Source organism: Pygocentrus nattereri, chromosome 17 (genome assembly GCF_015220715.1).
Source record: "Pygocentrus nattereri isolate fPygNat1 chromosome 17, fPygNat1.pri, whole genome shotgun sequence".
Taxonomy (NCBI): Eukaryota; Metazoa; Chordata; class Actinopteri; order Characiformes; family Serrasalmidae; genus Pygocentrus; species Pygocentrus nattereri.
The window spans coordinates 33,632,080-33,645,510 of record NC_051227.1 but is presented as its reverse complement, the minus strand read 5'-3'; the positions used below and the strand labels follow the sequence as shown (position 1 = coordinate 33,645,510).

The following is a 13,431-nucleotide window of genomic DNA, read 5'->3' as shown; positions in this document are numbered from 1 at the left end:
TGTGGAAATCACTGAATGGACTCAGGAACACTTCCAAAAACCACTGTCTGAACAGTTTGTCGCTGCCTCCACAAATGCCTCAGAGTTAAAACTCTTCCATGCAAAGAAGAAACCATATATAAACAGGATCTAGCAATGAAAGAAATAAAGGTACTGTACATATTCCGTTCATCAAGTAATATACCTTCAAAGGTACAACAGTGGTTTTACGGTCCATTTGTATGCATTAAAAAAGTTTTCCCATGGTGAAAAGCCATAACCTGATGTTATAGAATCTGGAGATGAGACGGCGTGTGTGGAATTAATATAGCATAGAAAATCTAATTTCCATGATTATGGTACAATTATGTTCCTCGACTAAAGGTAATGAAATGTACCCTTGAGGTTACCACTCCAGTGTCATGAGGGGTACTGCCCCAGTGAAGAAAGGTACCATCCCGCTTGTTATCAGCACACAGCTCAGAAGCCAGCATCTGTGATATTATTGAGGTACATTATTATGCATGGCAAGGGTGACTTGCCCATCTGTGAAAACACCATTAATGTGTGCCATCTGCCATCCAGATGTAGGCCTTTCTTAGTTTAGCAAGACAATGACAAACTACACTCTGCATGTATTACACAGCTTGAAACCATAGTAAAAAAGTACAGATGCCAAACTGGCCTGCCTGCAGTCCAGACCTGTTATCCACTGAGAACATTTGCCAACTATGAAACAAAATATAAGACAAAGGAGACCCTGAACTGTTGCACTGCTAAACAGCATCAAAGCATTTCACTTTCAAAACCACAGCAGTTGGCCTTCTCAGTTCCCAAACACTTGTGCTGTAAAAGAAGAGGTGACGCAACACTGGGATCTTATTCAGAATGGTCATTTTCAACAAATGAAGCTTCTTGTTGTCTTTGTACTATTTTCATTTCAATGTAAGATTTAACGATTTGTATGCCATTGTATTCTGTTTTTATTTAGTTTGGACAGCATCCCAACTTTTTGGGAAACATACTACCATACTAAATAGCATTTAAAAATCATACCACACTGTATAATGTAGTATAGAATATGACTAATTGAGTATATCCTTTCTTTTACTACGTGTTCAGTTTTGCTGAGCTTTTTTCACATTCTCAACAAATACCAAACAAAACCAAGAGTTAAAACCAAGCAATGAACTTGAAATTCTCACAAAATTACTAGTTAGTTATGTCTAGATATTACATTTATTAAGACTAATGGATTCGGTGGCTGTTAGTACGTGAACCCTGGAAGCCCTGGCTTTCGTTTTTTGTTTTCTTTAGAAGAATATCACCTTTTATGTTTCTAAATCTAACAAATTGAACAGAAGGTCAGGACCTGCAGGCCTATAAAAAGTAAACAAGTACACAGTGGAAAAAAAAACTGAAAATACTGCAAGAGTTTTATTTTATATACAAACAACATAAAAACAACAAAACATCATAATCAATAAAATCACAATGTTAATCAATACAGTTATAACACTTTTTCTAATGTGCATGGCCTAGAAGTGCATACAGAGCTCTTAAGAAACACCATTACCCATAGTACAGATGAGCAAAATATGGCTAGGAAAAAAAATCAGCTTTTTTTTTCGCCCACGTTAGCTTTTTTAGAATAGTTCACACAACAAACACAGTATCTCAACAAGTAGTAGGGGTTAATAAGCTGTAAATGAACTGAAGGAATGCAGAAAGAAAGCAATAGACACAAAAAAGCAAAACAGCAGCTTGACTTTATTGCTTGATAAGCTTGTAATGAATGATTAATGGCTTAATCTTTTAAAGGTTTCATTAATGCATTTTCCTTGTTTGACCCTTTCGAACCAGTAATAGTGCAGTAGTAGAAACTGTGATCCTGTGAAAATCATATGATTTTCACATTCAGGTTCATAGGACCGTTCAAACAATGAAAATAATGTTATAGAATTACTGAAAGCAATAACTGCATGTTGTATACTGGTTGGGTAATATTAAAAATGTTTGCATGATACTAAACTTTAGTGTTACATTAAATATCCAGCAAAGCATGAATAAAAAATAAGATACAAATATGATATAACAGACTTAAAAAAATAGACCTTTCTGAGAACTGTATGGGAATAGCTAAAGAGCAGCGTGATTGACAGCTCTCTGCCCAACGCTCGCTAAAGTGATTCTGACTAAAACTGTTCATGTGAGCGGGGCAAGAGACGACAGTCTTCTGACTGGTAAGGGGAATGCTTAGAGAAGCATTACCCAAGATTGGAACCGCCCCCTTTACATTGAGAGGAGAGGAATATGGTGAAATATACCGCTCATTTATAGGTCACTGGAACATTATTCAAAGGGTATACTTAGTGCACGGTTCGCCACAAAAAGAAGATTAACCTAAGTAGGGGGAAAAAATATATAGATTTAGGTTCCCTGGGTCTTAAAAGCTGATGGAGGTGACAGAGGTCAAAAATCTATAAGACACACAGATTTCAGTCTTGCTTGTTGCTTTTAAAACCTTTCAATATGCTATCCCTCTTAAAATCCATTAAAATGAAAAATAATTAACAAGTAGCCATATGAGAGGTAGTTTGCTGTCAAAGCAGGTTAATAAAAACAAAACAGACACATTTAAATTGTATTAATCTAATAAAATATAAGATATCACTTTGCATAGACAAATCCAAAATCAAATATATTTTTGTGAGAACACAGTTTACATGCTTATAAATACATTTATTTTAATAAGGAGCTCAGATTATGTTCGGCTTTGACTAAACGGGCAGTCGTTTGCATTCATCTTTTGCAAAGTTTTAAGTAAAGCGTCAAGGAATTTATTTGCTTGTTCTTCTTTGTAGACCTCACAGGCTGGACAGGTCAGCCTCTTGTCCTGCAACTTAACATAGACACTGAATATTACGATCAGCACAGTATTATGTCAAAGATGCTGGTTAGGTCAATGGGGTCAAAAGGCATTCCTGGTGGGTCATGACTGTGCTGGCTTTAGTGTTCTCCATATTTATTTACAACTTATTCAGCTAACGAAGGGCTTAGCATTAGCTGATGAACTGATTCAGTTGTGCCAATGAATGAGTGATCCAGTCTGACAAGTGATGTACATTTTGTCGTAAAAATAAAAATCCTAACTGCAGTTACTTTCAGCAACATTGCGACTGTTGCTGTTAAAGAGGAATTTCACTGATTTTTTAACATTAAATTTTCAATTTAATCAAACTTATGATCTCAAATTTCCTTACAGTGGTGGTGATAGGAACCAGTGGTCACATATACAGCCATTATATTTACTGTCCAAAATGACCATTGAACCAACTGAAATTTTTTTACATAATATTAATCATGGTACGATAATGGTTTTTAAAAAAAAAATTCTTTTGGTATTATTTTGCCTTTCTGTATGACCCACATTGTCATGAATGGATTTTAAAAATACAGTTTAGGCCAAAACTTTCTTAGAACTATTATAAAACAGTGTCTTGGGCATTAGGCTGCACATTCATAAGCTTTTCATGTAATAACACTCTGTGATCTTTTAGAGACATCAAATGCTTTAGTTGTCTGGTTCCTATCACCACCACTGTGAACATTCTGGGCATTAAGTTTTCTAGAATTGAATATTTCAAGTTAAAGCACTCTGACTCATTTGACTTACATCTTAACCGTTTGTTTATGCAACATTTTTGGACAATCAGAGGAATTCCCCATTAACCGCAAATAAATCATTTCAATAAACAGGAACACGAAGTTTTATGGAACTAATTCTGCTTGGTCAAGCTTTGTTAACACTATAACAATTAGTCAGAAGGCTCTCAAGAATATTCCAAGGAAACATGCGTAATTAGTATGTGTGTATAATACACAGTAAAAAACTGAGGGTATCCATCAGGAAATGACCCTTTGTGCTAGAGAGCATTTGCCTGGTTTTAATTGGGCCCACACACAATTACAAAATCACTCATACAAGCACACACACACAAACACACATCAACTGGCAACAACCAGTGAACTTGAAGCTAAGTTAATATACCTTATCATAATAAGTCATTTCTGGCAGTCAGATCCTGATGGACACCTTCCGTTTTTATTGTGTATTGGAATGTTTTTGAAAGCCTTTGGACTAATTACAAGGTAACAAAGGTTGACCAGAGAGATTTTCCATTAAACATACTGTTCCTGACTACTGAAATAATTTATTTGTTGTCAATGGGAAATTACACTGAGATAACCTGTTAAGATTTAAGGTCATTCAGGCTGGTTTGAAATGAGTCAGAATTGTTCACAGTGGTGGTGATAGGAGCCAAACAACCAAAGCGTTTACTGGTTCTAAAAGCTACATCACAGAATGTTATTACAAGAAATAATTAGGAACAGTACGGCCTAATGCCTTACACATTGTCTTACAATAGTTTTAAGGTTTATTTTAAAATATTTTAGAAATCGGTTCATTTAGAACATTTTATGGCAAAATAGTACACAAAGAAGTGTTTTTCTCAGACAGACCACTATTGTTTTTAATTTTATTTGAGCAAAATATATCACACATCTGCTACAAATGAAAATGTTTCCAACACCTAATGTCTGAGAATGATTCAGCCAGAGGTAAGCTGAGGGCAAATGTTTACCCCACAGGCAGGGTTAAGTGTATAGCAGTCACTAAAATTTGATCCAAAACACATTAACTTGAAACAGTCCTATGTTGTTTGAATTAGATGTGATTTCCAACATATATGCATAAAATATATGCATTTAAAATAATATGATTAGTGAAGAGTGCAAAGTGAAAACGTGGCAATTTTTTGACCACAAAATAGAGGAATAAAAATCTGCACAATAAAACAGCATCCCTGGTCCGTTTTTGATGAATCTATGCATAAAACCCTTTGAAAGCATTGTTTTCACACTGATTGCAATGAACTCACACCCTATCCACTGCAGCTTAGACCTGCTTTCTTTGCCATCTTTCGCCTATCCTTTGTTTAATAATGTAAATAACTCTGAACAATGTAGTTCTTTTGGATAAACACATGCATTTGTGTAATCTTGTTGTTATTAATAAAGGAAGAATGGCCATGTAAAATATATATTGGCAGCATTGGTAAAATATGTTTGGTTTTGGCAGGAGTAAGGGGAGGCTCATTTCCCTCTTTATGCAGAAAACAGACACTCAAAGCCCATTCACTTTAACTCATATTTTCCCCATTCCCTGAGAACAGCAAACGTTTTGCCATTTCTTCATTGCCAGGGACTATTTTGAAACTAAACACACACTTTCTGGTGAGGACCTGTTTAGCTGGCTGCTGGGTCCTTTTCACAGTTTACTGCTGTTGCCTTGGGAGACGCTGTATAGCGAAAAGGATGACACAAGGCTTAAGCAGGCAGGAATGTAATCACTTTTCCCCCACTGCCTTAAACAGGCATACAATAGCCTGCTTTACCATATTCATTATGTGGGCTTGTTCTAGTTACAGATATATTAACACTGCATACTTTTTTGTCTTCCTCTTTCTTTCTTTTTTTTTTTTGACAGAACCTTAAAGTGTTCTTCACGCCCAGATTCAGCACAACATCAGCAAAAGGTCAACATTATAAGGTCAACATTATAAACCCCCTTTATGAAATCGAACCCATGAAATTTCACTAATTTTGAAGCTATGTTACTGCCACACTAAGAACAAGCAAAAATGACAAGGCCAAAATTATAAGTGCTTTGACGATTAATAGTCAGTAGTGTAGCCTTTCTTACTCACAACTGACAGCAGCCTTTTACTGTAGGTTCTAACTAGGTTGGCACATATCTCCTGAAGAACCTTCATAACTCCATGGCAAATTGTTCCAGCTCATCCGAATTATATGGTTTTCGAACATGGTCCCTACCATAGATTTTTAATAGTACACAGATCTAGGCTTTGAGAGAGCCACTCAAGGACCATTTTGCTGTCCTTGCTAGAAGACCCAGTGGAGACCTAAAGTCAGATTTCTTCACATTTTCCTTTGAAATGTCAATATAATCTTCTTCCCTTATGATCCAATTCACCAAAACAAGGTTTTCCATGTCTGAAGCAGCAAAACAGTCCCAAAGCATTATAGCAGCTGTCCTCCTTAAGATGAGCATCCAGTACCTCTTTTTCTGAGGTCCAGACTTATTTCTTTGATATTGGCATGATAAATATATTTATACAAAGAATGTAAGAGTGGTGCCTCTCAATCTAGCCTTCAAGTGCCACTCGGCCTGTTCAACGGAGTCCACTTAGTAGAGTTCAGTGCTAATTAATTGCACCAAGTCAGATGGAGTTCAGCTGTGATTTGAAAGCAAAACATTTCAATTTGCTACAGTTGCTTGAAGAATTCACTTTGGGGCCAATATAATTTGTTATACAGGAATCTTGATTTTTTTTTTTATGAAAATGTACTAAATGGGGGCCTTTACAATGATCAACATTTGCTCTGTAAAGTTTTATGAGTTATGCTAACAGTAGACAGAACTTTAGGAAAATGTTCCATATCATCTTGGTGGCTAATAATTGTGACCTTAACTGTATGTCATTCAAAAAATATTGTGATACAAAATATTTGTGAATTAGCCCCTAAAACCACAGTAGCGCCAAAAAAAATTGAAAATAGCTCTGACTTTTAAATGGTCATTTTAGGGTTTACACGGTGACTTGGAGGTGTACGCATACCATATCTGTCTTTCAATTGCACCAAAAAAAATCTTACATAGTGCTGCTTTAACATGGTTTTAATTTTTGGTATTTATCACTCGTAAGTAAACTCCAACTCAGGGAAATAAAAGAAAGACATGAGAGGTCTAGTGAGTTTGACACCTTGATCCACAGTGGTGAGAAACATAAACCATAGTAACATTTTAAAATGGTTTTGCTCAAAATTCTCCTCATGATGCTAATATGACATTAAAGAGCAACAATGCGTGTGCTTTTTTTCCAAATATGATTAGACTACTTCTCTGGATGAGCATGTTTACTGTATGCTGTCCGTTACACTGAATTTATTCATGTTCTGATTGTCCTTTTTTCACTCAAGCCCATATACCTCAACAATGACTGTGCACAAGGACAGGAAATAAATCAGGACCGCCATTATTCGAAACAAATGGCTGCATTTACATGAGAAATCTCCAGCCACCAGTAGCTCTTTTGGTCAGTTTGTTCTCTGCAGGACTATAAAACAGAGCAAAGCATAACAAGCTTAGAGCTCAGAAATGCTTGATATTTGATGGCAGAGCTGCACAGCTGTTTTAGTTTTGAAGTTTGTGATTGCCAGCTTCAGTCTGAAAGGGAGACGAGGCAATGCAAGAGCAGCATAAAAATGCAAACACAGTGACATTAATGAAGAAATTACACTAGGCCCACTTTATCTTTAGAACAGATGTGGAGAAATTTTCCGCATTAAATCAATTTTTGTAACGTGCGTCATAAGCTCCTACTGTCTTAACTAGGTCTTTGACTTTCAACTCCTTAAGTTTTGTTCAGTCAGAACAGTGGCCATTGGAAAAGTATAACTGCATGTGTAACGCCTTCTAACATAATGGATAATTAAATACAAGACAAAGATTCTTTTTTGACAAAGAATTACACATATTCAAGGATGAATCTCATCATTTTTTCCACACTTGTCCATAAATAAATCATCATCCAGCTTAGCTTCAGAATTCAAAATATCCCATTGTAAAGTACCTGATCTGTTCACAGAACTGTTCCTAACATTGGTGATAGGAACCAGGAGCTGGATTCGTGGAAGTGTCTTAAGAAAAAAAAATCTTCCTAAATGTGTGTTTTTCTTAACTTCATTCTTAAAATAAAAAGTTACATTTGAAATTACATTTTATTTTATAACTATTTTCTTAAGAATAATTCTAAGAACAAGAGGTATTCTTGAAAATATCATTCTCTTACATTTGTACTTAATCTTACAACAGACTCACATGGTCTTATGCTGTAAGAGTTGATAAGGTAAGCATCTAAATTTATCAACCTATCTATTCCTGCACATTCTCACCTCAGACTTTCCACCATCACCCCACACTTATTGTATTTTTTACATGGAGGAATTTTCTTCTGTTGGCTGTTTCCTCTAGTTCTAGTTAGTTTTTTAAAGCACTTGGTTTACACACACACACACACACACACATACACACACATATATATATATATAAAATGCATATAGTGTGTGGGTGTGTGTGTGTGAACACAAAATATTAATATAATATTTTAAAAATAATTTAATTTAAAATTTAAAATTCTAATTTAAAAATAATCTTTTAAAAACTCTAACCCTTTAAAGTTCAATTATTTGAAGAAAAAAAAAACCTAAATCTTACCATGAAATATTTTTCTTAAATCTGTGTGTGCCACAGTTATTGACAACCCTTCATTTAATGTGTTGTGCAGCCTCCCTTTGCAAAGATACCAGCTCAGAGCTAAGCAAACTTCTACAATGTTTAATGAGACATGCGAACACATGGCAAAGGATATAGTGTTTATATGGTAAGCTGTCCAGAAAAAACAGCCCCACAGTATCACAAATGTACTTCACAGCGGGGATGGGTTCTTTTCTTCATGTCTATATTTGTGTCCAAACTCACATCTGGTGTTTGCTGCCAAAAACCTCTATAGTGGTCTCATCTGACAGGACAGTCTTACTGGAAATTCAATAATCTTTGGCAAACTTTGCTGAGGCTTGACAGCAGTTGCATTCTTCTGGGGAGTCCCACACAATATGTGGTTGTATGGGTAGTGTTTTATTGTATTTTGCGAGATATTGTGACCCCAAGACCTGACTAATGTCTGCAAATCTCCATCTGTGATCCTTAAAGATTCTTTGTCCACTCTATCCTCATCTCTGTGTGAGGAGTCAATATACACATATGTCCTTTTCCCAGCCAATTCTTGACATCTCTAGTTGTTTGAAGCTTCTAATTCATTACACTGATAGTGAAAATGGATATTTTAAACTATTTTGCTACTTTCTTGCAGCTATTTTCTGATTTGTGCAGCTCAACAGCCTTTTGTTGCACAGCATTGCTGTTTTCGCTGGTGTTTCTCATAGAGATGGTTGACTGTGGGAATTAGTCCTGTTTCATCTTATATATATATATATATATATATATATATTCCCCAGTGAAGCAGCAAGTCATGGTCGACCTTATAAGTGTTCCTAATCGCTGAGGTAAACTTAAAAACATAAAACATAAATGGGAATATATTTTAGTTAGATTTAACTAAGAATTTCTATGGGTGTCAATAATTGTGGCATATATAAACATAGACTTGATAAATATTTATTTCATGACAAGATCATATATATATATATATATATGCACAGTGTTGAAGATTTGAAAGATTCAACTATACATACAAAAAATCTTTTTCACTGTGCAGAAGTAGAGCATATTAAAGTATTTATAACCATATAAAACTATCATACTCACTTGTTTTGCAAGCTGATTGAGCATCTTAATTAATTTAAAACTAAGTTCTTTAGACTCTCTTATAAGAACAGTGGCCTCCTTTTCAAAGCATGTCAGCATGGACCTGGAGCAGTTCTGCTGGAGACAGAAGACATAAGTTTAAGATAACTTTAGTGAGCGTAGAGAAGAACTCTGGAATTCCTAATGTAAACAGATATGTTCGTAGTTGGTTTTGCTGTGCATTCAGTTTCTGCTTAAGCAAGGAAACTGCTGAATTACCATTACTGAAGGGAATAAACAGCTCTGTTACTCTGAAATATTCCAGAAAACTTTCTTTAGGACATTGTAAGCTCATGCGTAAAAATTCTTTAAATTACAAACACATTTCTATTTCACTGATCGGGATATTACTTTTCGTAACACTTATTATTTATGAAATTAAGAATTCCAATGCAGGGATAATGACAGCTCTATATGCATCATATTGAGAATATCTGGCAGATGCTCTTACCCAGACTGACAATTTATTCATGTTACAGAGGCAGACAAATGTAGCATTAAGAGTCTTGCCTAAGGACTCTAATTGGTATAGTGTGTTGTCCAGACAGGGACTCGAACCTCAGTCTGTTGCGTAGAGGGCTACGCATTACCCACTACACCAACTGGTTAAACACATGCTGTATATAAGTCAACTCCCAACAAATTCAAAACCTGAAACTTCATCATCAAATACCTGAACCACGTGCAAAATCATATACCTCGTAATCAGTTGGAGTTGGCGTGTACAGCCTGCAATCATACAACTCCTGTAGAGAGAGAAGAACATATTATCATCAGTCCCAAAAAGACTCCGTTATGCTATCATTAATGTTATATGAACATGTTTTGAACAGGGGCTGCATGAGTATGAATTTGTAGTTATCCAGTTGACTGACTGTAGCCAATCTACTGCTTCCCATGTCATTTTGGGCTGTTTCTTTTGGTCCATGTTTTATGAAATTTACACACAATGTAAAGGGCAACAGACATTTTCATTTATGTCAAAACCTGAAAAATGGCTCTTTTCCAACAGCAACATATAGTTGCCCCTGTTTATATTTTTCACATATGATCTGCTGCAGCTTTGACCTATGCTACTTGTAGATTATAGCTGTTTAGCATTAGTTGATTTTATTTAAAAAAAAAAAAACCCTCATGAAAATGACATATTAAATAAAGTAATACTAAGTAACTCACCAATTTTAAGAACTATTTCACCCTCCTTTTAAAAGCTGTGACTGCAAACACGGGCATTTATGTTTCTTATCTTCAAATGACATACACAGAAGCGACTTGCGTGACCTTGGAGGTACTGTCACACATGCTCTAAATAAATAACTTTCAAAGCCACATCTTTGAGATACTTAGAAAAAGAAGCTGTTTTCCACTGTTAGAGTAGAAGGAATTCAGCTGCACATGTCTGAAACAGACTATGAATATTACAGGCGTAAAGCTACATTTTGAGGATTTGGGAATGTTTACTGCATGCAACTTGTGAAAAAGACGTTAATACTTAAGGACATATGACAGGGTTCAATGAACTCCCACAAAATTTGACCCGATGCCTTTGACTTTTAGGCTTTACGGGGTACGCACACGGTATTGTGTTTTTTTTTTCTCCTGATTTCTCACGATGCTACTTTTTCAATTGTAACAAAAAAGTTTGTAAACTGCTGATCCTCAAATGGTATGTCACACCCTGAGAAAGCCCCAGCAGAAACAGCTGAAAACTCCATACCATAGGCTAACAGCTCATTAATGCTCTGAAATAAGCCATAATTTTAATGAATAAAGAATAAAACATTATATGTACATGAAACGCAATAGTTTCATGAAGTTAAACATTAAATGAGTCTTCTCCATCAGTTTTCTTTCACAGCACAGCTCACTGTCTTTAAAGCATCACCATTTGCTTACTTGTCAGTCATCAATGATATCAAATTACATTGCCCTATCTCACAGGCCTGTTGGCCAAACAGTTCAAATAACTGTTCAATTAACAGCCAGAGTCTGAGGATGACACTGGTTTTGAACATGTCTGATTTAAATAATTCAATAATTATATCATTAAATAAAAGCATTCACTTTGATCCATGTGTTGTTCTGGTCATGGTTCTAGATTAAAGATTGTAGATAGATCTAGCTGCTACATTTCCTTCAGGATCAATAAAGTATCTATCTATCTATCTATCTATCTATCTATCTATCTATCTATCTATCTATCTATGGCAGGACACAGTTCAAATGATGTGCGTCAGGTTATGTAATAGGCCTGGATCCATATTACAGAAACTTCTTAAGTATCTGCTTAGTCACCATTACAACTTTAGCTAGGACTGAATTTAGGCCAGAAGCTATTACAGAAAAACAGTTCTTAAGTTCATAATCTTATCCTAACCCCAGACAGGAAAACAGCATTACAGAAACATCCTATATAAACATTTCTGTCCCATAAATTCTGTCCTAAATTTAAGAAAACCCCAAAGATGTCTTAACTTCTGTTTTAATAATCTGTTTCTATCTTTTCATGTAGTGAGATGAATTTAAGATAGGAAGTTTGTGTAATATGGCGGATGGCGCGGTGGGCCTGGGTTCGATTCCCCAGCCGGGTGAACGGGTGGAGTTTGCATGTTCTCCACGTGCATGTTGCATGTTCCTCCGGGTTCTCCGGTTTACCCCCACAGTCCAAAGACGTGCAGTTAGGCCAACTGGACATGGTACATTGCACCTGAGTGTTTGTATATATATATATATATATGCGTGTGTGGGTGTGTGTGTGTGTGTGTGGGTGTGTAAGTAATACGGCCCCTGATTCGCACCTGAGGCTCAGAGAAAACCGCCAGAGTTCAAGATCTAAATCCGTGTTTAACGCTTTCGGAGCGCTCGTGCGCTGTGCGTTTTTCTCTGAGCGCAGATGAAACTAATCCAAGTCCACATCACGAACTTTAATTCAAATCAAATCAAATGAAGAGCTTTGGTGGAGTTTGGGATATCACCCATATAGATGACCGGCAACATTCCGTAACGCACGTGAACCAGTTTCACTTTCATATCGTCCGGGCACAAATTCCAACAGCCAACCGACTGCAACTCAGAAGGTAAAAAACACACCTTTTTGGCGATCTGTGACATTAAATCCTTCACCTCAGTTACCGTCTCAGAAGAGCACAATGCATGACACTTGGCCTGTCGCATAATCACGACGACGAAGTACAGAAACAAAGGCGCCAAATCCATGTAACATTGGTGCTGCTCCGTCCTTTTCCCAGACATAATCCCAGTCCTGGCCCACCACGCGCACTGGGAGGAGGCAGTGTGTTAAAGCACAGGGGCTACATCTCCCTCCCCACACTTGAGGTCCTCACTCACGACGCACCATCTCCTAAAACTGGCGTTTAATCCACACTTGTCCTCCCAGGGTTTATCTGAAGAGGGAGTAAAGTCATACAAACGCTGTAATGGCCGGGCAATCATGAAACTTTTAGGCTTATATTACGATAACATAGGTTTGAATAGTGCCAAAGCTTGAACTGTTCACAGATTAAACTTTATAATCTGCGTAATTTTAAAGCTGAAGTGCGCCCACTGATGGCGCACCTAAAGCTGAGCACACATCTCCAATACTCCTGCATCTCCAGCTTTAAAGCTGTTAAAAAGGTATAAGTGTCATAGCGCTAAGGTGACCTACCTGCATGACTCTGGCAAAGAGCCTACAACGTACAACGGCCTCTGCTCAGAGTCCAAACGCGTCTGAGTGACAGTCGTTCTAAAACAGCCTTTTATAATTAAGAGCGCACAATCAGCAAAGTCCTCTTGGTTTCCTCCGCAACGAGAGAGAAGGACAAAGCGCATCTTTCATTCTGCTTGTATAGAGTGTTAAAACGCACTGTCGCGGTAAGTCTGAGGGAGGGAGAGAGAGAGAGAGAGAGAGTGGAAGGGTGGGGCGGTCGGGAATGTAAACG

At 36.7% G+C, this 13,431-nt stretch overlaps 1 protein-coding gene across 2 annotated transcripts; it reads right to left on the bottom strand.

The window, feature by feature from the left end:
• Positions 1-1,412: 1,412 nt before the first annotated feature.
• Positions 1,413-13,393, bottom strand: il15l (interleukin 15, like). Of its 2 annotated transcripts, none has more exons than XM_017694803.2 (5): positions 13,158-13,393; positions 12,581-12,894; positions 10,189-10,236; positions 9,452-9,565; positions 1,413-2,881 (listed from the first exon to the last, which is right to left on the bottom strand). In XM_017694803.2, the coding sequence occupies exons 2-5, from the start codon at positions 12,740-12,742 to the stop codon at positions 2,744-2,746; spliced, it is 462 nt and encodes a 153-aa protein (XP_017550292.1). In that variant the 5' UTR covers positions 12,743-12,894; positions 13,158-13,393; the 3' UTR covers positions 1,413-2,743. The 2 variants fall into 2 exon arrangements, with proteins under 2 accessions (XP_017550292.1, XP_017550291.1); XM_017694802.2 differs by having other exon boundaries at positions 1,414-2,881; positions 9,452-9,568; positions 13,158-13,392.
• Positions 13,394-13,431: the final 38 nt, after the last annotated feature.

What these genes read in the sequence shown, in the direction of transcription:
- il15l (XM_017694802.2), bottom strand. Translation starts at nt 12,742, where the DNA reads ATGTCTGGGAAAAGGACGGAGCAGCACCAATGTTACATGGATTTGGCG. An exon ending in CAACTCCAACTGATTACGAG is followed by an intron (nt 9,569 to 10,188) that starts GTATATGATTTT and finishes TTCTGTCTCCAG; the next exon opens with CAGAACTGCTCCAGGTCCAT. An exon ending in TCAATCAGCTTGCAAAACAA is followed by an intron (nt 2,882 to 9,451) that starts GTGAGTATGATA and finishes GTCTATGTTAAG; the next exon opens with TTGCAGGACAAGAGGCTGAC.